At 42.0% G+C, this 25,920-nt stretch overlaps 1 protein-coding gene across 1 annotated transcript in view; it reads right to left on the bottom strand.

The window, feature by feature from the left end:
- The window catches only part of WNT2B (Wnt family member 2B), a 170,352-nt gene extending 165,907 nt beyond the window's left edge, over nucleotides 1-4,445 (bottom strand). Inside the window, exon 1 of the mRNA XM_069761730.1 lies at nucleotides 3,558-4,445. Within this exon, the coding sequence (XP_069617831.1) occupies nucleotides 3,558-3,739 (182 nt within the window). The 5' untranslated portion in view covers nucleotides 3,740-4,445. The remainder of the gene's footprint in view (nucleotides 1-3,557) is intronic.
- Between the last annotated feature and the right edge of the window lie 21,475 nt (nucleotides 4,446-25,920).

The raw sequence follows: 25,920 nt of genomic DNA, 5'->3' as shown, positions 1-25,920 counted from the left end.
CCTCAGTCACTCAGATGCTTCTATGGTCTATAGTTCGTCTGCAGAAGGTACTAGATTTAATGATGACTAAATGTAAAGAACAACAACTCCCGGTATCAGGTCGCCTAACACCCTAACCATTGATTATTGATCGTATACATTTCCTTTTTTTATTTGAAAACATGACAGACCCGCTTTCTGATGAGAAATGCAGTCACATATAAGAGTGCCTTGTAAAAGACAGAAAAAGATGTGTGGAGAAAACTTAGTTTAAAGGGATAGAAATATAAGTAAGTCTAGAGGGTCTTAAATAGAAAAAAGTAGCTGGGAGGGCATCAAGAGGGGAATGAAACTCACTTTTATTGTAGGGAATGTCTATAGGTTCTACATTGTTATGTTATGTTTTATATGATTATGAAAATAGTATATTTGTCACATGCCCTAGTAAGTATATTGCACAACTATGCTTACTTTACTGAAATTATGTGAGGTCTAGATATCTGGGAAGGTTCTGCTAACTCTCAGAAACAAAGGTTTCAGTGTATCTGTTCACAGAAGCATAACAAAGAAATATTCAATAGCTATAGTGAAAGTGATAGATAGATAATACATATATATCTATATAGATGATAGATATATAGATAGATAGGTAGATAGATATGGGATAGAAATATAATAGATAGATGGACAAAAGAGATAGATAGATAGATAGATAGATAGATAGATAGATAGATAGATAGATAGATAGATAGATAGATATGGGATTGATATATGATAGATAGATAGACAGACAGATGGATAGAATAGGTAGATATGGGATAGATAGATAGATAGATAGATAGATAGATAGATAGATAGATAGATAGATAGATAGATAGATAGATAGATGGATAGATAGATAGATAGATAGATAGATAGATAGATAGATAGATAGATAGATAGATAGATGGATAGATAGATAGATGGATAGATAGATGGATAGATAGATTATAGATAGATATGTGATAGGATAGATAGATCTTTGTGATAAATGTGACAATGGGGACCTGTTATTATTAGCTGTTTTCACACAAATGAAGCTTAATTTTCATACTGTGACTTGTGTAGCACAGGACAGGCTCGGATTTGTATAAGCTCTTGGTTAACATTCTGGACAAATATATTATGTTTTATGACCACTATGATTACATATGTGGATTGTTCTATGGTCCAATAAAAAGAAAGAATACAAAAAAGGTCCAATATATGACTTCCTTTATGTTAACTCGTGTGTACACATAGAAATGGTACCATCTTCTGGAAACTCTCAGTACGTCTGTACAATTATTCTGGTGATTTTTTTATGTGCTACATAGATTAGTCTATCTTTAGTTCATCTTCTGTTATAATTTTAACTCGATATCATTCCGTTCATTGCCTCTATGGTTATGGTTTTCCGCTCGCCATTTAGTTGCCATTGAGTGTCCATGGCGTATCATGTGTGATTGCTGGTCTGTGGCAGAGTAGTTGGTACAATACAGAACACACAGCTGCCCACATCTGACTCAATTCATGATCAGCAACTGATGGTTTCATGTTCTCTCCCATTGTGACTGCTGAGTATGGAAATATTTCTTGAATTTCAGCAAGAAGAAAAATCTAATTTGCTGTTTTTTTTTCTTTTTTTTGCTAAAAAAAATCAAGAAATCAAACAAAAATGTGACAGGAAGCAAACTTTTATAATGTGAACCCCCTAATGTTAACTATTTATTTGCCTATTGGTACTGTATTCCTAGCTTATTAGTATAAGGTGAATAAATACAATTAATATTCTCTGTATCATCTACCTATCTATTATCTATCTATAGATCTAACTATCTATCTATCTATCTATCTATCTATCTATCTATCGTGTATCTATCTATAGATCTATCTATCTATCTATCTATCTATATATCTATCATGTATATATCTATCTATCTATCTATCTGTCTATAAATATATCTATCTTTCATGTATCTATCTATCTATCATGTATCTATCTATAGATCTATCTATCTTTCTATCTATTATCTGTCTATCTCATATCTATCTATAGATCTATCTATTTATCTATCTATCTATTATCTGTCTATCTCATATCTATCTATCTTTCATGTATCTAGCTATTATCTATCTTTCATGTATCTATCTATCTATCTATCTATCTATCTATCTATCTATCTATCTATCTATCCCATATCTATCTATCCCAAATCTATCTATCTATCTATCTATCTATCTATCTATCTATCTATCTATCTATCTATCTATCTATCTATCTATCTATCTCATATCTATATATCTATCCCATATCTATCTATTTTTCTATCTATCTATCTATCTATCTATCTATCTATCTATCTATCTATCTATCTATCTATTTTTCTATTTATCCAGCCATAATCTATCTCTATCTATCTATTATATATCCGGCCATCTCTCTATATCTATCTATCTATCTATCTATCTATCTATCTATCTATCTATCTATCTATCTATCTATCTATCCATCCATCCATCTATCTCTCTATTTGTATCATTCTATGTATTTTTCTATCTTCGATTTTATCCATCTACCTAGAGATCAGTCTCATACATTTCTGTATCTTCTATTTATCTAATTTATATTATCTATCTATCGATTTTATATGTATCTATTTCATATATATCTACCTTTCTGTACGTTTGAATCTATTTAACGCTCTAATTTATATTTTATCTTCTATCTGTATGTTGTTAAAAAGATTGATTTCTGAAAAGATGATTTCCACTGTGCCAACTCTTTACATGGAGTAACTGTGACAGAAAGCTCTATAAGAATGAGCTATGTTCAGAATGTAGCATGAATATTTTAATGTCTGGACTTAAGGAATTTGTTAAGCCCTGAAGGGTCAATCTTATTGTCTAGCTTTTATCTTGCCCGCAGATCAGTGGGTTCAATATACAAATTGCAGTGTATGGGTTGAACTCGTTTGCAGCATGTCTTGAATACCTTATTACAAGTCACACTTTGTTGGAGAATGCCTGTAGATCAGCTTTAAAGCAAACAGCTGCCTTACCAAATATCTACACCACCTCATTGTTCCAGCCAAAATATACTTGTAAAGCTTTCACACCACTAAATATCCCCATGTCCACATCACTGGGATCTGTACATACTTATCTGCTGGGAGCAATGGTAGAAAGCAGTTTTTTTCCGCACATTATTGTATTTGTGCTCAATATATGAGCCCTGTGATAATAGAATGATGTGGATGAGTCCAAAAACTACAAAGGCTAATGTTGTCCTGTCCAAGATTAGTGCAGAAGAGACACATCGCAGGTACGAAGCTTAATACTAATCAAAACAAATGGGAAAAAAAGAAAGTTTCTCCCCTCCAAAAAAAAAAAAAAGTTAACAAAAAGCATTGACTGTAATCTTTTAAATCTCTTCCCCTCAAGGTATGTGGAAAAACAGCAGAAGAGAATGGATCTCATTTTCTTGCCTTTTAACTGTTTAAATGCATTAAGCAAATGACAGGTCCATGTGGTAGAGTGGTAATGGATGGGCTACTTACCACCAGGAAGAATCCACTCTTGGGGTCAGAATAAGCAGTATTAATAGGTAGGCAACATACATCCTGCAGTTTATTTGTACATTATCTGATGAAGCAGTCCTGGGATAATGCCTTAATCCTGGAGATGAGGAAGTTCTAGGGTGACTGCTGCATGGATCTCCTGGATGAGACAGTCTCAGCATAGTGACTGGATGTCCACAAAGTGCTTTGAAGGCAGGAGAGAAGGACACCTGGTAATCCAGATTATCATGCAGGTAAGGGCTTCACCACATAGCCTTGTTTGCTTACTCCTCAATATTTTAATCCAAGGTCAAAAGAATCTTCCAAAATTTCAGTTCCTCCAGTCTTTATATTTCATGTTGGAAAGATAATTCACACCTTTCTAACGGCCCATGATGTCCTTGAAGAATGGATGAGATGTAGGTCTTAGTCTTCTTCTCCAGGTTTTCTAGCTAGATGTAAATCTGTATTTTAGGAAATACAACATAAATTGGGAAAAATATCATAGTTTCCTCAACTAGTTAAAAAAATAGATATATAGAAAGGGATGCTGAAGAAATTCTTTAAAAAACTTGGTTGCTTTTGTGTCCCTGGAGATGGAGGAGGAAATACATAGGGTCTGGATGTTGCTGGTGGTGAGGTCTTCCTTGTGATGAGGAGGACAGGCTGGGATGATCTGACTTGCCCCTTTGCTCTGTGTCTCATTGGATAGGGTGAAGTTTGATGAATTTCTGGATTCACTTGAGAGGTAGCAGATCCCAGAGTTTGCTGAAACTCCCACTTAGTGTGAAAGTGCCTTTGCATTGGGTGAAGATAGACTGAGCTACCTATGCAAAGGGCTGCAGCAGCAGCAGTATACCACCACCTGCTGCTGTGATACAGACACACAGATAGTAGGAGGAAGACACATGCATTGAGTTATAGACAGTGCACAGGGTTAAAGCTGACTCTACAGGGTCTTAGTGCTCTCAGATTCAAACTACATCACTGCTGCAAAAAAGTGCAATTTCCTTAAAAGACTGCTGGCTCAAAGGGAAACAAATCTAAGCTTGCTCTTATACATTGTCACTGACTACTAGGAGGAACTAGAGTGATAGGAAACTGTGTAGACTACATCAACCCAGAGTATTGTATAAAGATCACTGCTGTCACAATGACAAAATATTTCACGGGAAATCAAGATCAGGAATATTGCACACTGTGTGATGTCTCATACAGCGATATGTGTCCTGGCATTATTTTCAGTTTCTTCTATCATATCGGACTGTTATGGCGCATTCAAAGGACTGTCACCTACATGGAGAATAAATGATCCTTCACCCTCCACTGGGAGATCGTCACATCGAGGTGAGACATGAACAAATAGGTGGCAAATGCTGATAACGTGCCATAATTGTGTAAAATGAGAATACACCTTAATTAAAATAGCTCACAACAACTTAGGGTCACCCATCCCCTGAAAAAAAATTATTTTCCAGAGTGATTCACTTTCAGGTTTCAGATTTTCTTTCCTATGGAAAACGGACATAACTATATTACTAATTTAGCACTGATAATTTGAAGCTCCTCTAAAAGATCTGGAATTCTACAACTCCCTTTGTGACAAATGAGCTGGTCACATGTGTAAGTGAATGAGCTTGTCCAGCTGCAAGACCCCATGACTGTCTAAGGGCAGACCTGATGAACATAGAATCCAATGAACTTTGTGAGTGTGGCACTCAACTAAAAGTAGTTACTATTCCCACCAATAGACGTCAAGTCATCAACCTAAAATTCCCCGTAAAGGGGTTATCCAGGACTTCTTTTTTCTGCTATGGGGTTAAGTGCTTATGGGTAGGTAGTTGCTAAGTACCTGCCTGTTCTGCCATGTGCCAAACTTCCCTGACTCAGAGCAGCGTTACGTCTCCTGGAGTGGATCCTCTGGGCCATGATACCAACCCACCCTGGGCGAGCTGACCTAGTGATGACCACCCCCTATACAGTGTGCGTCAGGGGCAGACCCAGGGGGGTAAAGCACCACGACTTCTGGTACCAAGAGGCCGGCTTGAAGGAGGCTAGGGAAGAAGGCACATGAGGAACAGAAGTTAGCAGGGCAAGTACGGAGATGCACACTGGGTTCTGGAGAAAGCACGTGGAGTACAGGAGCATGCAGAGTACGTATGGGAGAGCGTGGAGCATACACTAGAAAGTATGCCAGGTACAGGAGAGCGCAGAGTGCGCACTGGATAGTACGCTGGATACTGGGAGGTGCAGAGCATATATTGGGTACAGGAGAGCGCAGAGTGCGCACTGGGTAGTACGCTGGATACTGGGAGGTGCAGAGCATACGTTGGGTACAGGAGAGCGCAGAGCGCACACCAGGAAGCACACAATACAGGGAAGCGCAGAGCATATGCTGGGTACAGGAGAGCGCAAAGCGTGCACTGGGAAGTAAGCTGGAGAGTAGGAGAACAGAGTGCACTAGGGTGCACACTGGGACCTGAATACAGAGCGACACCCATGCTGCAACCAAGACTAATCCAGCACAGATGCAAAGGTAATAATCAGGAAGAGGCCTGATATGCCAGTTGCAGACGCCCGTAGGAGGGTACTTCCGGGTCAGGCTGCATAAGAAGCAGAGGAAGCGTGCGACCTAAGCAGCAGGGTGCGCACGCCCTATGGATGGGACCCCTGATGCACTAGCCAAGCCAGAAGCGGAGGCGAGACCCCTGGAGCAGACCGGCCCATGGCACACCGAGGAGCGAGGTAAGTATCTCGGGGCTGGGTGGCAGATGGCGGTGTAGCAAGCGGTCACAGAACTGCTCCTGGTGGCAACTCTTCTACTTCCCGTGAATTCTTGTCAACAGGGCAGTTCCTTTTCTTCTGCTTTGCTTTGCCGACATAGTGTCACTTTGACATCATGTTGACTGACAGCTGACTCCTTGCTGCCTGATAATGCAGGTATGCAGAGTGAGTGGGATTTACATTGCATGAGCTGGCATATCAGAAGTGCAAGGAACCTTCAGGTGACTCTGATTTCCAGCTGCTATGGTGGATATCAGTGTTACTAACACTATTTAAGCAAATTGCACTAACTCAGCATGTCTGCACTGAGTTAGGCAGCAGGGAGCCAGCTGTCAATCAACATGGCAGAGGCAGTGATGCCCCATCAATGGGAGCAGAGAGGAATATTAGAAACTGGTCTGTCGACATGATATCACAGGAAGTGGGAGCAGTTCTGCTACCACTCTGAGCCAGGAGAGATCGGTGCATGGCAGAATAGACAAGTAATTACCTGCCGATAATTGCTTAGCCCAATGGTAGAAAAGAAGCTCCAAAATAACCTCTTTAAATGATAACTTCAACAAACTTTTCGTAAATGAACGAATATTGGAAACTGTAATGCATCTTATCAGAAAAATTTGCTTAATTTTCCACTTTAGCTAAAATCCATTTTGGTCAAAATAAGATAAACTGCTGCCAAACAAAGTGATCAGATTATAGCTGACTTCCAAAGTCTGTTTAATGTGGAGGGAGTTGAAGACGGGCGATGCAAAGTAAACATCAGAAGGAAAGAAAGAGGTACAGCAACACAGATTGTGCTGCTGCTACACAGCAAGTGTTTTACTTTACCCCAGTTCTAGATATACAGCTGCGCTGCTCAATACTGCTGTATAATGTCCTCTATGTTTCTAAACATATGTCGCATAGAGAGAAGAAAGAGCAGAAGTGCCTCATGTCTGTTTGGACTGTGTATAGGACACATCATAGCAGCTTCTCTCCACCCACTAGCTAAGAGTGAAGTGTAATTTAGCAATAAGCCTACAGAGAGGAAAACTCATGAAAAATGCAGGATATAAATCATAGAATTACCGGAAATGATGTTTTTACTCATGTACACACAGGGCAGCTTTTATAAACAGTCACCTGAAAATACAGGCACGCAGTAATATTTATGGAACACTAATCATGGAAATGCACAAAAAAATGAAAAGATACCCCAGCATTTCCTTTCTTGATATCCTTATTTTCTTTAATCCTATGTTGTGCTATTATGACAACTGACTGTGACAGAAATTTCCCTTATGTGCCCTTTTTGCGATAGGATCTATAAACTTCGGTCATCTACCACCTTGAGATGAAACCGATCAGCAATGGATAAACCCCTGTGGTCTTTAAAGGATTTCTACAGGACTGACTGCTTCAAGAGAATGCAGAAAATTATGCAGATTAAGGCTGGCCATACACACTAATTGGCTGGCAATGAAATGATGCTTCAGCCAATTGTTGAGTTGAAAGCCTTCTCGGTCAACTCTCCCACATATAGGAGCATTTATTCGGCCAAGAACTGCTGTGTTCTCTACATGAAAGTCATCGACTGACATGTCAGCTGGCAGCTTATCTCAGGGAGAACAGTGTGATCAGCTGTCCAAAATTGGACATGTGTGATCGACATCTCTCCCGTTTATGAATCGGCCGGTGCCAAAATACACATTAGACCGTCAGCCAAAGCCAAACCCCTAGAAATTGAATGAGAATAGGACATATTATCAGTTTCACAGATCTCATACTCGGATCCATCATTTTAACGGATGTCTAAATAGATCCATTTAATTCGATGTTACCACATGCTGTCTGATGAAAAACCAGGCAGGAAGCGGACATTTCAAATGGTTGAGTGAATGCATACTAGCAATGAGGACAACTTGATTTCTCCTTTAAATGAAACATTAATTTCTAGCTCAATTTTTTTGGAAAATATGTAATTGCAGAACACTACAGTAGTTATGATGGGAAAATGTACCTTGAATTTGAAAGAAATCAACAAGATTGTCACCAGTAAAGTACCCACACACCAATACACCTCCCCTTCCGTGCCTTAAAGTATGCAGCATACATGTAGAAACTATCCACTCACCATTTACAAACACATAAAGGTTGATGCTAAAAATCTAAAAATTTGACTCATCTGACCACAGTACCAGTTTCCATTTATGTAATGTCAAGTATTTGTGCTGCTTAGCCCAAACAAGTCTTTTTTTCTTATTTAGGGTCCCCAATTGTGGCATATTTGCAATAATTCAACTGTAACAGCCTGCATCTAGTAGTCTCCTCTGGACATTTAATTTTGAGATTTGTCTTCTACTTGATGTCAATGCATCATTTCTGAGGGCTGTTATCTGAGGTGCTGTCAATTTGCTGTTTTCTGAGGCTGGTAACTCTGATGAACTTATCCTCTGCAGTAGAGTTCATTCTTGGTCTTCTTTACCTGGTACAGTCCTTAATAGTGCCAATTTCATTATAGTGACAGATGGTTTTGATTACTGAATTTGAAAATACATTTCAAGGTTCTAGCAGTTTTTGGGATTTCCTGACCTTTACTTCATGTCTTAAAGTAATGATGGACTGCCATTTCTCTTTACTTAGTTGAGTGGTTCTAGACATATTCTGGCACAGAACACTTGTGTAACATGACTCTGCCCTGTATGGAAAGGTGTACCAACATTTCCTCTGCAAAACATCCCTGATGGTTGCAAATACTTTCTGAAGGACGGAGATTCCACAGATGAACTCTTCAAGAGTCATACCTGCTCATTAAAATTCTATTCTATCTGACTAACTGATGTAGCTGCTTGTGAGATTGCCAAAGGAATGTAAAGCTGTCATCAGAGTAAAACATCTTAACTGTGCATATTCCTATAAGAACAAAGAAATCTATTGCATAAAAAGGTATGTCCAAACATTTTACTGGTATCGTATACACTGTGCGCACAATTATTAGGCAGGTGAGTATTTTGATCCTATCATCACTTTTATACATATTTTCCAATTCCAATCTGTATAAACTTTAATGCTTACTTGATGAAGCATCTCAGGTGATGTGGATTTGTGTAATGAGGTGATGGGGCCTTAGGATATCAACATTGTTTATCAAGATGTGCAGAATTATTAGGCAGCTTGTATTCTCTGGCAAAATGGGTTGCCAAAAAAAGATCTAATTAACTCTGAAAAGTCATACATTTTTAAAAGTCTTATAGATTTCTGCAGTACTCTTAAAATTGCTAAGATCTTGGGGCGTGATCATAGAAGTATCCAAAGTTTTGCTGCAAATAGTCAACAGAATCTCAAAAATGTGTTGAGAAAAAAATCATGCACATTAACTGCCAAAGATTTGATCCCTCCTTCCTTATGACTAACACCCGTATGGGTGCTGATAAGAATCTGGTTAGACTTATTGGAACATTTGATGGACAGGTCCAGAGGGTATACCAGATTCTTTAAAAACATTGGGGGATTCTTTTAGCGGAACCCAATCTAAGAAATTTTGTGTCACAAAAACTGAGCATCACGTACAGAAGGGGTAGATCGATTGGGGATCGGTTTGTACATAGCGTTTATCAAAGATCGATGAAGGTGGGCCTCTTGGCTTCTTTAGACGTGGTAATTGCTCTAGGTGTAGAATGATGTCTCAATGCAAGACTTTCAGCAGTGCGGTAAATGGTAGAACCTAATGTATCAGAGATTTATGTAATTGTAGGTCTACAGGGTTAGAGTATAAGGCAACATGTACCTGTCCCATGGACTACATTGGCAAGACCATAAGGGAACTGTGGGTGAGGGTGGGCGAGCGTCTGGGTGACATTAGAAATAAACATGACACACCAGTTGCTCGTCATAAGAATGAAGTACAAGGCAGACGGCTGGGAGACATCACTTTTAGTATTATCGAATTCGTCAGACCATGAATCAGAAGGGGGGATCTTGAGACGATCGTCCAGAGACATGAGGCAGAGTGGATCTTTAGGTTGCAGTCCCTATTTCCCAAGGGACTGAATGAATTTCTCTCCTATACGTGTTTTTTTATTTATTGATTATTTATCAGGATTTGCTATTTATGGTTCTCTACTTGTCTATATTTACGGATGGTGTCCTTGTCCTCATGAAGTTTTTGGGTCATTTTGTTTAACTGCATATTGCTGCATGTTTCTACATGATCCACAGTGTTGGGTGACATTGTTTTATCATTATTTATTACCTTATTTTGTTTTGTATATTTATTCCATGTTCCACGTTTGGTCCCACTCTTATGTTTGTCCGAAATGGCATCAATATTCTGGTACTGAATATTGACCTCTAGAGGGGCCTAAAATACTGTAACAAAACCTGCCCTCTATGAGGTTAAGTATTGCTTTTCTGGTGCTACTATTGCTGGGACGAGTTCCTGAAGATCTCTTTTAAATATCACCCTCTGCTTTCCGAGAGGTGAAACGCAGTGTCGCCATACCTGACTAAAACAGGAGGCGCAACCAAAAGTGATGCGATGCCAGCTTATGCGCTCCACGCGGTGGAACAGATACTATATTGGAAGCCCGGAACCAGGGGGCGCGCCCGTAAGCGACGAGACATCGGCTTATGCATTCCACACAATGGAATACTACATTGGGCGCCCAGATGTGAAGTCATCATCACTACAGGAACTATACCAGATCATTGAAACGCACGCCGGAATAAGTGAGCACCTGGTGCTTTATGGCTTACTGAATATGGACCATGGTTTATTTGACCTGGTTATGGAAAAATGCCGACCATTTGGTGGGCGGGGCCAATTGTGGCAGCAGCATCTATCGGGGTTACTTAAGTCCAGTATGTAATAGCAAAATAGCAATTGGATATATAAAACATAACCTTTATTAGGTCTATTAAAAAAGACTACAACATTTCCAATAAATAGGGAAAGGGGAAGGGGAAAACCCTGGTGTGGATATGTGCCCTATTACCAACACAGAATGGGGAACAAGAACAAAACAAAAAACAAATACAAACTTGATAAAAGCTGACAGTGCTGGATAATCACACTATCTATACCCTTGTTACCCAATCAGGTGTTACTGTAGTAAAAAGCCTGAAATATACAATTGGGTTTAAGAGTAATAAAAATGGAACACTAATTAGTATTTTGGACCAAGCCAGTTTCCAAGATGATGGCAAATATCAGCCTTATATTTCAGACCAAGCCCAAGGGTAGCCTTCACAACATATATAACCAAATACTTTTCCAATAAAGCAGTTTTGACTATCTGGTTTGTCTATTCTATTAAGCAAAGGGCTGGTTCATAAGGCGTCCGTATTCTATTGTTCTACTTACAAATACCATATTTATATATAACATAAAGAGTCTGTGCACTATATATATAGGTATGTTTAAGCACTGTCAGTGCATATAGCAGCATTCCAATAAGGCTTCAAACCCATGACAAGACTACAAATGCTCATCCATATACTCATGGGACCCTGCTTCCTCATCCAATCATTGTTCGCGTCCCCTATGGATTCTTTGTTGCAACTATTTTAGCAGTGTTTAGTGAGTGTCATGCTCAAACACTATTATGTGTTGAACAGCATATTAAATAAGCCCACAGATGTGGGTGGATCTCACCACAAGCTGGCGGAACTCCATTCAATGTACAGTCCCTGTCCACTCTGCTCGAGTAAGATGCGGTTGAAGCTTGTGCTATAGAAAGCATCTCCCGACGCGTTTTGTCCTTACGGACTCATCAGGGGAGGAAAATGATCTGTATTACTGTTCCATTACTCTTAAACCCAATTGTATATTTCAGGCTTTTTACTACAGTAAAACCTGATTGGGTAACAAGGGTATAGATATTGTGTATTTGTTTTTTTGTTTTGTTCTTGTTCCCCCATTCTGTGTTGGTAATAGGGCACATATCCACACCAGGGTTTTCCCCTTCCTCTTTCCCTATTTATTGGAAATGTTGTAGTCTTTTTTAATAGACCTAATAAAGGTTATGTTTTATACATCCATTTGCTATTACATACTTGACTTCTTGTTGGATAAATGCACCACGCTTTAAAAAAAAAAAAAAAAGTTACGTAAGTCCACCCATCAGACCGCCGGTTATGTCTCTATCATCATGGCATCCGGCATCTTAAACTTCTATATCATGTTTTGGACCTCCTGATGAACCGTGACAGCAGGTAAACGAGTCGGGATGCTTCCTAGTCATGATAAGTTTGACTCTTTGTTGCAACTTTTACATTATTTGGTTTATTTGATTTACTAATCATACATTTGGCCTGGATTGATTAAGTTGGCCAAGTTTAACATTTATCATACTCTATATCATACTTTAATTGGAGAGTGCTTGTCATGATATTGGATGCTAATATTTGATATTTGTAGTTATCTTGTCTGCAGGGAATAACAATAGAATTTTGGAATACTTGATTCATCTTTTTTTCTATAAAGACATTGTTTTCCCAGCTATATTGATAGTGTTTAATAGGGGAGTGAGGGACAGTCTTCGTTGAGTGAGGGTGCCCAAAAAATCATATTTATATGGTGCCAACCTCCCCAGCTAGACAGGCTTGTAATATAGGGCTATTGTAGGGTTTTTTGTAGGCTACATGTGGTCATTCTCTATTTTTGGTATCTAACCACTAATTCACTGGGTAGGTGTTTTTTAAGAAAGATATATTAAAAGTTGCTTTTAAGGGAATATATGTTCATTTTTTCTGATTATAATTCCTTTAGTCTATTGATTTGTTTTTGTACAAAGATTTGAGAAGCATCAAACGGGAAACCAACAGGTACCCATTATATTCCAGCACTATATATATATTCCAGCACTATATTCCAAATCTACAACCTCCATTAACTTCCCATAGGAACAAGGTATAAAGTATACAGACATGGCCAAGGAAGGCTTAAACCCAACCACCATTGTTCATGTTGCAGAAGTTGAAACATCAAGACTGGGCTAAGAACATTTTTCAAAGGTTTTATAAACTGATGAGACGAGATTGACTTCTGACTGGTCAGATGAATGGGCCCGTGGCTAAATCAATAATGGGACCAGACCTCCACCAGCAAGGTGGAGGTAGGGTACTACTATGGGCTGGTATGATTAAAGATGAGCTACTTGGACTTTTTCAGGTTGAAGATGGACACAAAATGAACTCCCACACCTACTGCCTGGTTTTAGAAGACAGTTTCTTCAACCATTGGTACAGGAAAATGTCTGCACTTTTCAAGGAAACCATGATTGTCTGCAGTACAATTCGCCATATAATACATACAAAGTATTGCACTAATTGATTAGCCACTAACAGCCTTAACCCCTTCAACCCCCAAGCCTTTATTCACCTTCATGACTAGGCCAAATTGTACAATTCTGACCAGTGTCAATTTATGGGTTAATAACTCTGGAATGCTTCCCACTGATTCTGACAATGTTTTTCGTGACATATTGTACTTCATGATAGTGGTAAAAGTTATTTGATATGACTTGCGTTAATTTGCGAAAATTTGTAATTTTCAAACTTTTAATTTTTATTCTCTTAAACAGAGCATTATGTCACACAAAAAAGTTAATAAATAACATTTCACACATGTCTACTTTACATCAGCACAATTTTTATGGAATGAAAAATGGAAAATGGAAAAGAGAAGAATTAGCTGGGTAGAAAGCCAAAATGAGAAATTGTAAGTACACAGTTCTGTATAATATGATGATTGCAGTGTATTAAGATTATAAAAACTTTGATGGGAGTGCTACTTTAAAGGGAACCTGTCACCACTTTTTTTTGCTCTATCAGCTAAAAATATCAGATTTTGCTCGTGCGCATTGCAATGTGACCTTGCGCGTGCGCAGTATGCTTTGCCCAATTGAGGGCAAAGCCGAAAAGCAGTATGGCGCATGCATCAGTACTGCGCCGTACTGCTTTTTGGCTTTGTCCGCAGTTGGGCAAGCATACTGCGCACGCGAGGTCACATTGCAATGCGCACGCGGAAAATCAGTACGCGCTTTGCGAGATTCACAGCGAAGAATACGTACAGCAAGCTGAGGAGGGGTGGAGTGAGGGAACAGAGGTAACACCCTTCAGACCGGACTGAACAGATTAACATACAGCGCGGGACAAATAAAAAAGGTTTTTATGGGTGATGCATGGGGTGTCAGGGGGTTTCAAATGTAAATGTGGAATGCATTACCTGACAATCACTTAAATGATATTTTTAGCTGATAGAGCAAAAAAGTGGTGACAGGTTCCCTTTAAACGTGAGATTTATGGTGAATGAAAACAGTACACCTCTCTGAATAGTGTTTGGGAGGCTGTGGTTAGTGCTGCCCAAAAAGTTGATAGTCAACATATTAAGAAACTGGCAGACTCAATGGATGGAATTTTTTTGACTGTTAGGGTATGTGCACACGTTGCGGATTTGTCTGCGGATTCGCAGCAGTTTTTCATCAGGTTTACAGTACCATGTAAACCTATGGCTGTGCCGCGCAGAAACGTTGCGTTGTATATTCCACAGCATGTCTATTCTTTGTGCGGATTCCACAGCGTTCTACACCTGCTCCTCAATAGGAATCTGCAGGTGTAAAACCGCAGGTGAAATGCGCACAAAAAACGCACGAAATCCATGGTAAATCTGCGGGTAATCCGCAGGTAAAATCCGCAATGTGTGCACATAGCCTCATTAAAAGGAAGGGTGGCTAAATTGGTCACTGATATTTTTTTGAAATGTAAGAAACTTATTTTTGTACATGTTGAGATGACAAATTTAAGAGATGAAAATAAATTGATATGGGAAAACGTACGTTTTTTTTAATCTAGTTGCATAATAATTTCATTTAATAATTTAGTTGCACAAAGATTGTCTGATAAATATGCACACATAGATATTCCCCTAAGAAAGACAAAACCTCATTTACTTTCTGAAATATTCAGGTCTCAAGTTTATTTATCTTTTGGATTCAACGACCGCACTGTAGTTGTTCAGTAGTAAAATTAATAAGCAAAAATGCAAGTGTGCAGGCAGTGTGTATATATAAATACAAAGTATACACTGCTATTGTTACACTGTACAGCTTTGCCTCTTACATTACATATGTGTTCACTTACATTCCAAATGCAAGATTTTTTTTTCCAACAGATATGTCATTTTAATAAAACAAATTCAACTGTGGTTTTACTGGAAGTAATTTGTAAACTGCTATTTGATTTGTAAATTGCTGTTACTGTTGGCTTCTAGTGAGATTCATTGATTCTCAGGGGTACTTACGAAGAAATGTTCTACAATTCATGTGTCTCGTATTTGTCAAATCTATGGTTTTGGTATCATTTAAACTTGACATAAAATATATAGAACCCTAAAAAATGCCTATAGGGTGCAATGCCACGTAATTTATATTAACCTTCCTTTGTCTGTTTTAATTTAGGGTACTTATTTAAAAACTGTTGCTGTTTTACAGCTCTGGCATAAATGAAGAGACCCCTGCAAAATGTTCAGTTTGTCCAATTTTACTCTTTATAGGTATATAGTTTTGAGTGAAATGTAAATTGTTCTTTTAGTCTATAAACTTCTGACAACAGGTCTCCAAATTTCCAAGCAATAATTTTTGTATTTTGTTTCTGACAAAGAAAATTGGTGAAAATTAAAAAAAACACCCAGTGCTTTCAGACGTCAAATAATGCAAAGAAAACAAGTTCATAATCATTTAGAAACAACAAGACTAATGTTTTAACTCAGGAAGAGTTCAGAAATCAATATTTTGTGGAATAACCATGATTTTTAATCACAGCTTTCATGCGTCTTGGCATGCTTTCCACCAGTCTTTCACACTGCTTCTGGTGCAAAAATGTAAGCAATTCTTCTTTGTTTGATGGCTTGTGACTATCCATCACCCTCTTGATTACATTGCAGAGGTTTTCATTGTGGTTCAGGTCTGGAGATTGGGCTGCCCATGACAGGGTTTTGATGTGGTGGTCTCTTAATTTTTGCCAGAGCTCTATATTTCCATAATGCAGGTTGTCTGAGTTACTAAGCTAGTTGTCACATATCCAGTTAGAAAACTTAGAATAAAAGTGGTTGCTTTATCAGTGACTGCCCTTTCACAAAGGAACTGCTGAAGATTTTGGTAAGAAATGTTGTTGCCATCCAAGACCTCCAAAAATGTCTCGTGAAACTTGGCAGTAAGGATAAGTTCACATTAGCGTTCGGGGGCTTTGCGGAGGGCTGCGTACTTCCTCCGCCAAGCTCTGCCTGCTTCTGAATACTTCTGCATGCGTCCTGCGTACCTATCTTTAACATTGGGTACACAGGACATGCGGATGTATGCGGATGTGTTGTGTTGATGCACCCGCCGACTGCTCGGGAACGAAACACGATGCGTTTTGTGTGGACGGCGGGCACGTCAAAATGACGCATCCACATATATCTGCATACATCCGCATGTTCGGCGTACGCAATGTTAAAAATGGGTACTCAGGATGCATGCAGAAGTATGCGGAAGAAGGCGAAGCTTAACAGAGGAAGTACGCAGCCCTCTGCAAAGCCTCCAAATGCTAATGTGAACTTAGCCTAAATTGTTAGTAGCAGATACTTTAAGTCTTTAAAGATATGCGATGTCTCCACAGATATGGCTTATTTATCCAGAATATCCTGCAGATGCTTAGTTGGGTTGGGATTTGGAGATCAATTCAACACCTTGAATGCTTCCTCAAACTATTCCTGAACAGGGATTACTGTCTTGCTATCAAAATTTAGCTCTTGTTGAACTCACTCAGACACTTATGCTTGTGAATTTCTACTGCTTCAAACACATCAACTTCACAAGTTGACTGGTCATATGCTGACTGATACATGTCACCCTTTGACATTTGTCATTGTAATGAGATAACCAATGTTAACTTCACCTGTTGATGGTTTTAATGACCAATGAATAAAGATAACCATATCAGGCAAAATTTGAATTTGTTTGTATGAGCGGATTTTACCAGGAAATTTGCAGAGAGGTTATTCTTCACAGCTTTAATGTCCCTTCATATGCTCTGGTGTCTGTCCAGATGCCAGAGCATGATAAATGTAAGATGTAAAAAATAAAATAAATCTTTGTACTCATCTAACCGCTCACCTGTCCAGTCACTCTCGCTGCTGCCTGCCCACTGTCTGGTCCTCCTTGACTCCATCCAGTCACATCTCCAGGTGTACACCTTAAGCCACAACTTCTAGCCATTAGCAGGCCCTGGAGTGTATGTAGTGAACTCAAGGACCTACTTACAGCCAGACGCTCCTGTCTAAATTACATACTGGGCCAGAGAGAGCGAGGACCCTGCCCGTGAGGGCTCATAATCTACAAGGGATAGGTGAGGATACAGAAGATGAGGGTAGAGCTGGTCGTGCAGCAGTATGGAGGATCGGGAGTTATGGTAGGTTGTAGGCTTGTCAGAAAAGGTACGTATTCAGGTTCTTTTTCAAGGTTTCCACAGAAGGTGAGAGTCTGATATGTTGGGGTAGAGAGTTCCAGAGTAGGGGGGACACACAGGAAATATCTAGTATGTGACTATGGGAAGAGGAGATAAGAGGTGAGTAGAGAAGGAGATCTTGTGAGGATCAGAGGTGTCCTTGGGGGACATGACAGATAATGGTGGAGGTGAGGAGGTGGTGTGTGAGATAACATAATAATAATAATAATATATATAATAGAGTATACTAAGTAATACAAAAATGGATGCTATATAATAAGAGACAGAGCTGTATATAACAAAAGGGAATACTGTGTAATAAGAAACAGAGCTATATATTACAAGAGAAGGCGTTATATGATGTGTGACTGGTCGCTCAGCGTATATTGTTTAATAGCCTGTTTAAACAGACTGCAGTAGATGACTGCCGATTAGTAATGGTTTAGTAATGGTTTAGTAACTAGTTGTCGTTTAGTGCCACCGGTCAGTCTATGTACACCTCCTATACTGAATAAATATTTACTTTTAGTAACTTACCCCTGATGTTTCAACTAATTACAGCCTTTTTCTTCACCTTGTCAAAGCTTCATGTCAAAATGCTAACGCCATGATTCGCTCACTGCAGAGTTGACTGCATTGATCACCGCGCCGCTGAAAGCAAAAAAGTCACATATATATATATATACACATATGTTTCCTGAATAAGAAATTCCCCACACTGCACCACTGAATACACCCACCATGCACCTACCATCTACTATAAAATTGTCTAAGGGTCACTTCCGTCTTTCTGTCTGTCTGTCCTTCTGTCACAGATATTCATTGGTCACAGCCTCTGTCTGTCATGGAAATCCAAGTCGCTGATTGGTCGCGGCAAAACAGCCACAACCAATCAGCGTCCGGCACAGTCCGGAAGAAAATGGCCCCTCCTTCCTCCCCGCAGTCAGTGCCCGGCGCCCGCATACTCCCCTCCAGTCAGCGCTCACACAGGGTTAATGGCAGCGTTGACCGCGGTCAATGCAGCATGAATAGTAAAAAGATCTAATGTTAAAAATAATTAAAAAAATAAAAAATAGTTATATACTCACCCTGCGTGACCGCTTACCGACGCTCCTCGCGACGCCCCGTTGACTGCTCCATGCATTGTGGTCTCGCGATCTGATGACGTGCGGTCTTGCAAAACCGCTACATCATCATCTCGCGAGACCGCAATGCACTCTTCAGACCGGAGCGCGCGAGGAGCGTCGGTAACGGCTTCGATCGGGGGCCAACGGAGGGTGAGTATATAACTATTTTTTATTTTAATTCTTTTTTTTAACAGGAATATGGTGCCAACATTGCTATAGACTGCGTGGGCTGTGCAATATATTACGTGGGCTGGGCAATATACTACGTGGGCTGTGCAATATACAATGTGGGCTGCGCAATATGCAACGTGGGCTGGGCAATATACAACGTGGGTTGCGCAATATACTACGTGGGCTGGGCAATATACTATGGGGGCTGCGCAATATACAATGTGGGCTGCGCAATATACAACATGGGCTGCGCAATATACAACATGGGCTGCGCAATATACTACGTGACTGGGCAATATACTACGTGGGCTGCGCAATATACAACGTGGGCTGCGTAATATACAACATGGGCTGCGCACTACACAACGTGGGATGTGCAATATACTATGTGGGCTGCGCAATATACGACGTGGGCTGCGCAATATATGATGTGGGCTGCGCAATATACGACGTGGGCTGCGCAATATACAACGTGGGCTGCGCAATATACAACGTGTGCTTTGCAATATACCACATGGGCTGGGCAATATACAACGTGGGCTGCGCAATATACTACATGGGCTGTGCAATATACTATGTGGGCTGCGCAATATCCTACGTAGGCTGCGCAATATACTACGTGGGCTGCGCAATATACTACGTGGGCTGCACAATATACTACGTGGGCTGCACAATATACTACATGGGCTGTGCAATATACTATGTGGGCTGTGCAATATACTACGTGGACTGGGCAATGTACTATGTGGGCTGCGTAATGTACAACGTGGGCCGCACAATGTACTGCAATGGCTGTGCAATATACTACGTGGGCTGTGCAATATACTACGTGGACTGAGCAATGTACTACGTGGGCTGCGCAATGTACTACGTGGGCTGCGCAATGTACTACGTGGGCCGCGCAATGTACTATGTGGGCTGCGCAATGTACTGCGTGGGCTGCGCAATGTACTGCTTGGGCTGCGCAATGTACTGCGTGAGCTGCGCAATGTACTGTATGGGCTGTGCAATATACTGCGTGGGCTGCGCAATGTACTGCTTGGGCTGCGCAATATACTATGTGGGCTGCGCAATATACTATGTGGGCTGGGCAATGTACTACGTGGGCTGCGCAATGTACTATGTGGGCCGTGCAATGTACTACGTGGGCTGTGCAATGTACTACGTGGGCTGCGCAATGTACTACGTGGGCTGCGCAATGTACTGCATGGGCTGCACAATGTACTGCATGGGCTGCGCAATGTACTGCATGGGCTACGCAATATACATTGTGGGCTGCACATTATTCTACGTGGGCTGCGCAATATACAACGTGGGCTGCGCAATATACAACGTGGGATGCGCAATATACTACATGGGCTGCGCAATATACTATGTGGGCTTTGCAATATACTACGTAGGCTACGCAATATACTACGTGGGCTGCACAATATACTACGTGGGCTGCACAATATACTACATGGGCTGTGCAATATACTATGTGGGCTGCGCAATTTACTGCATGGGCTGTGCAAAATACTACATGGGCTGTGCAATATACTACGTGGACTGGGCAATGTACTGCGTGGGATGCGCAATGTACTGCTTGGGCTGTGAAATGTACTGCGTGGGCTGCACAATGTACTGCATGGGCTGTGCAATATACTACGTAGGCTGCGCAATATAATACGTGGGCTGCACAATATACTACGTGGGCTGTGCAATATACTATGTGGGCTGCGCAATGTACTGCATGGGCTGTGCAATATACTACGTGGGCTGTGCAATATACTACGTGGGCTGCGCAATGTACTACGTGGGCTGCGCAATGTACTATGTGGGCTGTGCAATGTACTAAGTGGGCCGCGCAATGTACTACGTGGGCTGCGCAATTTACCGCGTTGGCTGCGCAATGTACTGCGTGGGCTGCGCAATGTACTGCGTGAGCTGCGCAATGTACTGCATGGGCTGTGCAATATACTACGTGGGCTGCGCAATACTCCCCTCCAGTCAGCGCTCACACAGGGTTAATGGCAGCATGAATAGTAAAAAGATCTAATGTTAAAAATAATAGAAAAAAATAAAAAATAGTTATATACTCACCCTCCGTTATCGGCTACCGACGCTCCTCGTGACGCCCCGGTGACTGCTCCATGCATTGCGGTCTTGCGATCTGATGACGTGCGGTCTTGCAAGTCCGCTACATCATCATCTCGCGAGACCGCAATGCACTCTTCAGACCGGAGCGCGCGAGGAGCGTCGGTAACTGCTTCGATCCGGGGGCCAACGGAGGGTGAGTATATAACTATTTTTTATTTTAATTTTTTTTTTTTTAACAGGGATATGGTGCCCACATTGCTATAGACTGCGCGGGCTGTGCAATATATTACGTGGGCTGGGCAATATACAACGTGGGCTGCGCAATATACTACGTGGGCTGGGCAATATACTATGGGGGCTGCGCAATATACAACGTGGGCTGCGCAATATACAACATGGGCTGCGCAATATACAATGTGGGCTGAGCAATATACTATGTGACTGGGCACTATACTACGTGGGCTGCGCAATATACTATGTGGGCTGTGCAATATACAACGTGGGCTGCGCAATATACTGTACAACGTGGGCTGCGCAATATACTACGTGGGCTGCGCAATATACAACGTGGGCTGCGCAATATACAACGTGGGCTACACAATATACTATGTGGGCTGCGCAATATACAATGTGGGCTGCGCAATATACAACCTGGGCTGCGCAATATACAATGTGTGCTTTGCAATATACTACATGGGTTGGGCAATATACAACATAGGCTGCACAATATACTACGTGGGCTGCACAATATACTACATGGGCTGTGCAATATACTATGTGGGCTGCACAATGTACTGCATGGGCTGTGCAATATACTACGTGGGCTGTGCAATATACTACGTGGACTGGGCAATGTACTACGTGGGCTGCGCAATGTACTACGTGGGCTGCACAATGTACTATGTGGGCAGCGCAATGTACTGCATGAGCTGTGCAATATACTACGTGGGCTATGCAATATACTACGTGGACTGGGCAATGTACTACGTGGGCTGCGCAATGTAATACGTGGGCTGCGCAATGTACTACGTGGGCCGCGCAATGTACTACATGGGCTGCGCAATGTACTGCGTGGGCTGCGCAATGTACTGCGTGGGCTGCGCAATGTACTGCATGGGCTGTGCAATGTACTGCGTGGGCTGCGCAATGTACTGCATGGGCTGTGCAATATACTACGTGGCCTGCGCAATACACTACGTGGGCTGGGCAATGTACTATGTGGGCTGCGCAATGTACAATGTGGGCTGCGCAATATACTATGTGGGCTGCGCAATATACAACCTGGGCTGCGCAATATACAATGTGTGCTTTGCAATATACTACATGGGCTGGGCAATATACAACATGGGCTGCACAATATACTACGTGGGCTGCACAATATACTACATGGGCTGTGCAATATACTATGTGGGCTGCGCAATGTACTGCATGGGCTGTGCAATATACTACGTGGGCTGTGCAATATACTACGTGGACTGGGCAATGTACTACGTGGGTTGCGCAATGTACTACGTGGGCTGCACAATGTACTATGTGGGCCGCGCAATGTACTGCATGGGCTGTGCAATATACTACGTGGGCTGTGCAATATACTACGTGGACTGGACAATGTACTACGTGGGCTTTGCAATGTAATACGTGGGCTGCGCAATGTACTACATGGGCTGCGCAATGTACTGCGTGGGCTGTGCAATGTACTGCGTGGGCTGCGCAATGTACTGCGTGGGCTGCGCAATGTACTGCATGGGCTGTGCAATGTACTGCGTGGGCTGCGCAATGTACTGCATGGGCTGTGCAATATACTACGTGGCCTGCGCAATATACTACATGGGCTGCGCAATATACAACGTGGGCTGCGCAATATACAACGTGGGCTGCGCAATATACTACGTGGTCTGCGAAATATACTATGTGGGCTTTGCAATATACTATGTGGGCTGCACAATATACTGCGTGGGCTGCACAATATACTACGTGGGCTGCACAATATACTACATGGGCTGTGCAATATACTACGTGGGCTGCGCAATGTAGTACGTGGGCCACGCAATGTACTGCATGGGCTGTTGTTGTGACCTGGTGGTCAGGACAATTATGGACCTGGTGGATAAGAGCACACGGAATGACCTGATAGTTACTGATAATATAGGACGAGCTCTGGGACGTGGGAACTCTGCTGACCGCAATCCCTAATCCTATCAACCACACTAGATATAGCCGTGGATTGCGCCTAACACTCCCTATGCAACTCGGCACAGCCTAAGAAACTAGCTAGCCCTGAAGATAGAAAAATAAAGCCTACCTTGCCTCAGAGAAATTCCCCAAAGGAAAAGGCAGCCCCCCACATATAATGACTGTGAGTAAAGATGAAAATACAAACACAGAGATGAAATAGATTTAGCAAAGTGAGGACCGACTTACTGAACAGACCGAGGGTAAGTGTGCGGTCAGCACAAAAACCTACAAAAAGACCACGCAGAGGGCGCAAAAAGACCCTCCACACCGACTCACGGTGCGGAGGCGCTCCCTCTGCGTCCCAGAGCTTCCAGCAAGCAAGAACAATCGAAATAGCAAGCTGGACAGAAAAATAGCAAACCAGAGAAAAACAAGCAGTCACTTAGCTGGGAAGACAGGTCACAAGAACGATCCAGGAGTGAACTAGACCAATACTGGAACATTGACAGGTGGCCTGGAGCAAAGATCTAAGTGGAGTTAAATAGAGCAGCCAGCTAACGAATTAACCTCATCACCTGAGGAAGGAAACTCAGAAACACCCACAGCCACCAGAGAAAGTCCATGGACAGAACCAGCCGAAGTACCATTCATGACCACAGGAGGGAGCCCGACAACAGAACTCACAACAGTACCCCCCCTTGAGGAGGGGTCACCGAACCCTCACCAGAGCCCCCAGGCCGACCAGGACGAGCCAAATGAAAGGCACGAACTAGATCGGCAGCATGAACATCAGAGGCAAAAACCCAGGAATTATCTTCCTGACCATAACCCTTCCACTTGACCAGGTACTGGAGTTTCCGTCTCGAAATACGAGAATCCAAAATCGTCTCCACCACATACTCCAACTCCCCCTCAACCAACACCGGGGCAGGAGGATCAACGGATGGAACCACAGGCGCCACGTATCTCCGCAACAATGACCTATGGAACACATTATGGATGGCAAAAGAAGCAGGAAGGGCCAAACGAAATGACACAGGATTGATAACCTCAGAAATCTTATACGGACCAATGAAACGAGGCTTAAACTTAGGAGAGGAAACCTTCATAGGAACATAACGAGACGACAACCAAACCAAATCCCCAACACGAAGTCGGGGACCCACACAATGCCGGCGGTTAGCGAAACGTTGAGCCTTCTCCTGGGACAATGTCAAATTGTCCACCACATGAGTCCAAATCTGCTGCAACCTATCCACCACAGTATCCACACCAGGACAGTCCGAAAACTCAACCTGCCCTGAAGAGAAACGCGGATGGAAACCAGAATTGCAGAAAAACGGCGAAACCAAAGTAGCCGAGCTGGCCCGATTATTAAGGGCGAACTCAGCCAACGGCAAAAAGGACACCCAATCATCCTGATCAGCAGAAACAAAGCATCTCAGATATGTTTCCAAAGTCTGATTAGTTCGTTCGGTTTGGCCATTTGTCTGAGGATGGAAAGCCGAGGAAAAAGACAAATCAATGCCCATCCTAGCACAAAAAGATTGCCAAAACCTCGAAACAAACTGGGAACCTCTGTCAGAAACGATGTTCTCCGTGATACCATGTAAACAAACCACATGCTGGAAAAATAGTGGCACCAAATCAGAGGAGGAAGGCAATTTAGACAAGGGTACCAAATGGACCATCTTAGAAAAGCGATCACAAACCACCCAAATGACCGACATCTTTTGAGAGACGGGGAGATCCGAAATAAAATCCATAGAAATATGCGTCCAGGGCCTCTTCGGGACCGGCAAGGGCAAAAGCAACCCACTGGCACGAGAACAGCAGGGCTTAGCCTGAGCACAAGTCCCACAGGACTGCACAAAAGAACGCACATCCCGTGACAAAGACGGCCACCAAAAGGATCTAGCCACCAAATCTCTGGTACCAAAGATTCCAGGATGCCCAGCCAACACTGAACAATAAATCTCAGAGATAACTCTACTAGTCCATCTATCAGGGACAAACAGTTTCTCTGCTGGGCAACGGTCAGGTCTATCAGCCTGAAATTTTTGCAGCACCCGCCGCAAATCAGGGGAGATGGCAGACAAAATTACCCCCTTTTTGAGAATACCCGCCGGCTCAGGAACACCCGGAGATTCAGGCACAAAACTCCTTGACAGGGCATCAGCCTTCACATTCTTAGAGCCCGGAAGGTACGAAACCACAAAATCAAAACGGGAGAAAAATAACGACCATCGAGCCTGTCTCGGATTCAACCGTTTGGCAGACTCAAGATAAGTCAAATTCTTGTGATCTGTCAAGACCACCACGCGATGCTTGGCTTCTTCAAGCCAATGACGCCACTCCTCAAATGCCCACTTCATGGCCAACAACTCTCGATTACCAACATCATAATTGCGCTCAGCAGGCAAAAACTTTCTAGAAAAGAAAGCACATGGCTTCATCACCGAGCCATCAGAACTTCTTTGCGACAAAACAGCCCCAGCTCCAATCTCAGAAGCATCAACCTCAACCTGAAACGGGAGCTAAACATCTGGCTGGCACAGCACAGG

The sequence above is a fragment of the Ranitomeya imitator genome, chromosome 3, assembly GCF_032444005.1.
Source record: "Ranitomeya imitator isolate aRanImi1 chromosome 3, aRanImi1.pri, whole genome shotgun sequence".
NCBI classification, from domain to species: domain Eukaryota; kingdom Metazoa; phylum Chordata; class Amphibia; order Anura; family Dendrobatidae; genus Ranitomeya; species Ranitomeya imitator.
Note: the sequence above shows the minus strand (reverse complement) of the source record. Positions and strands in the feature narration are given on the sequence as shown.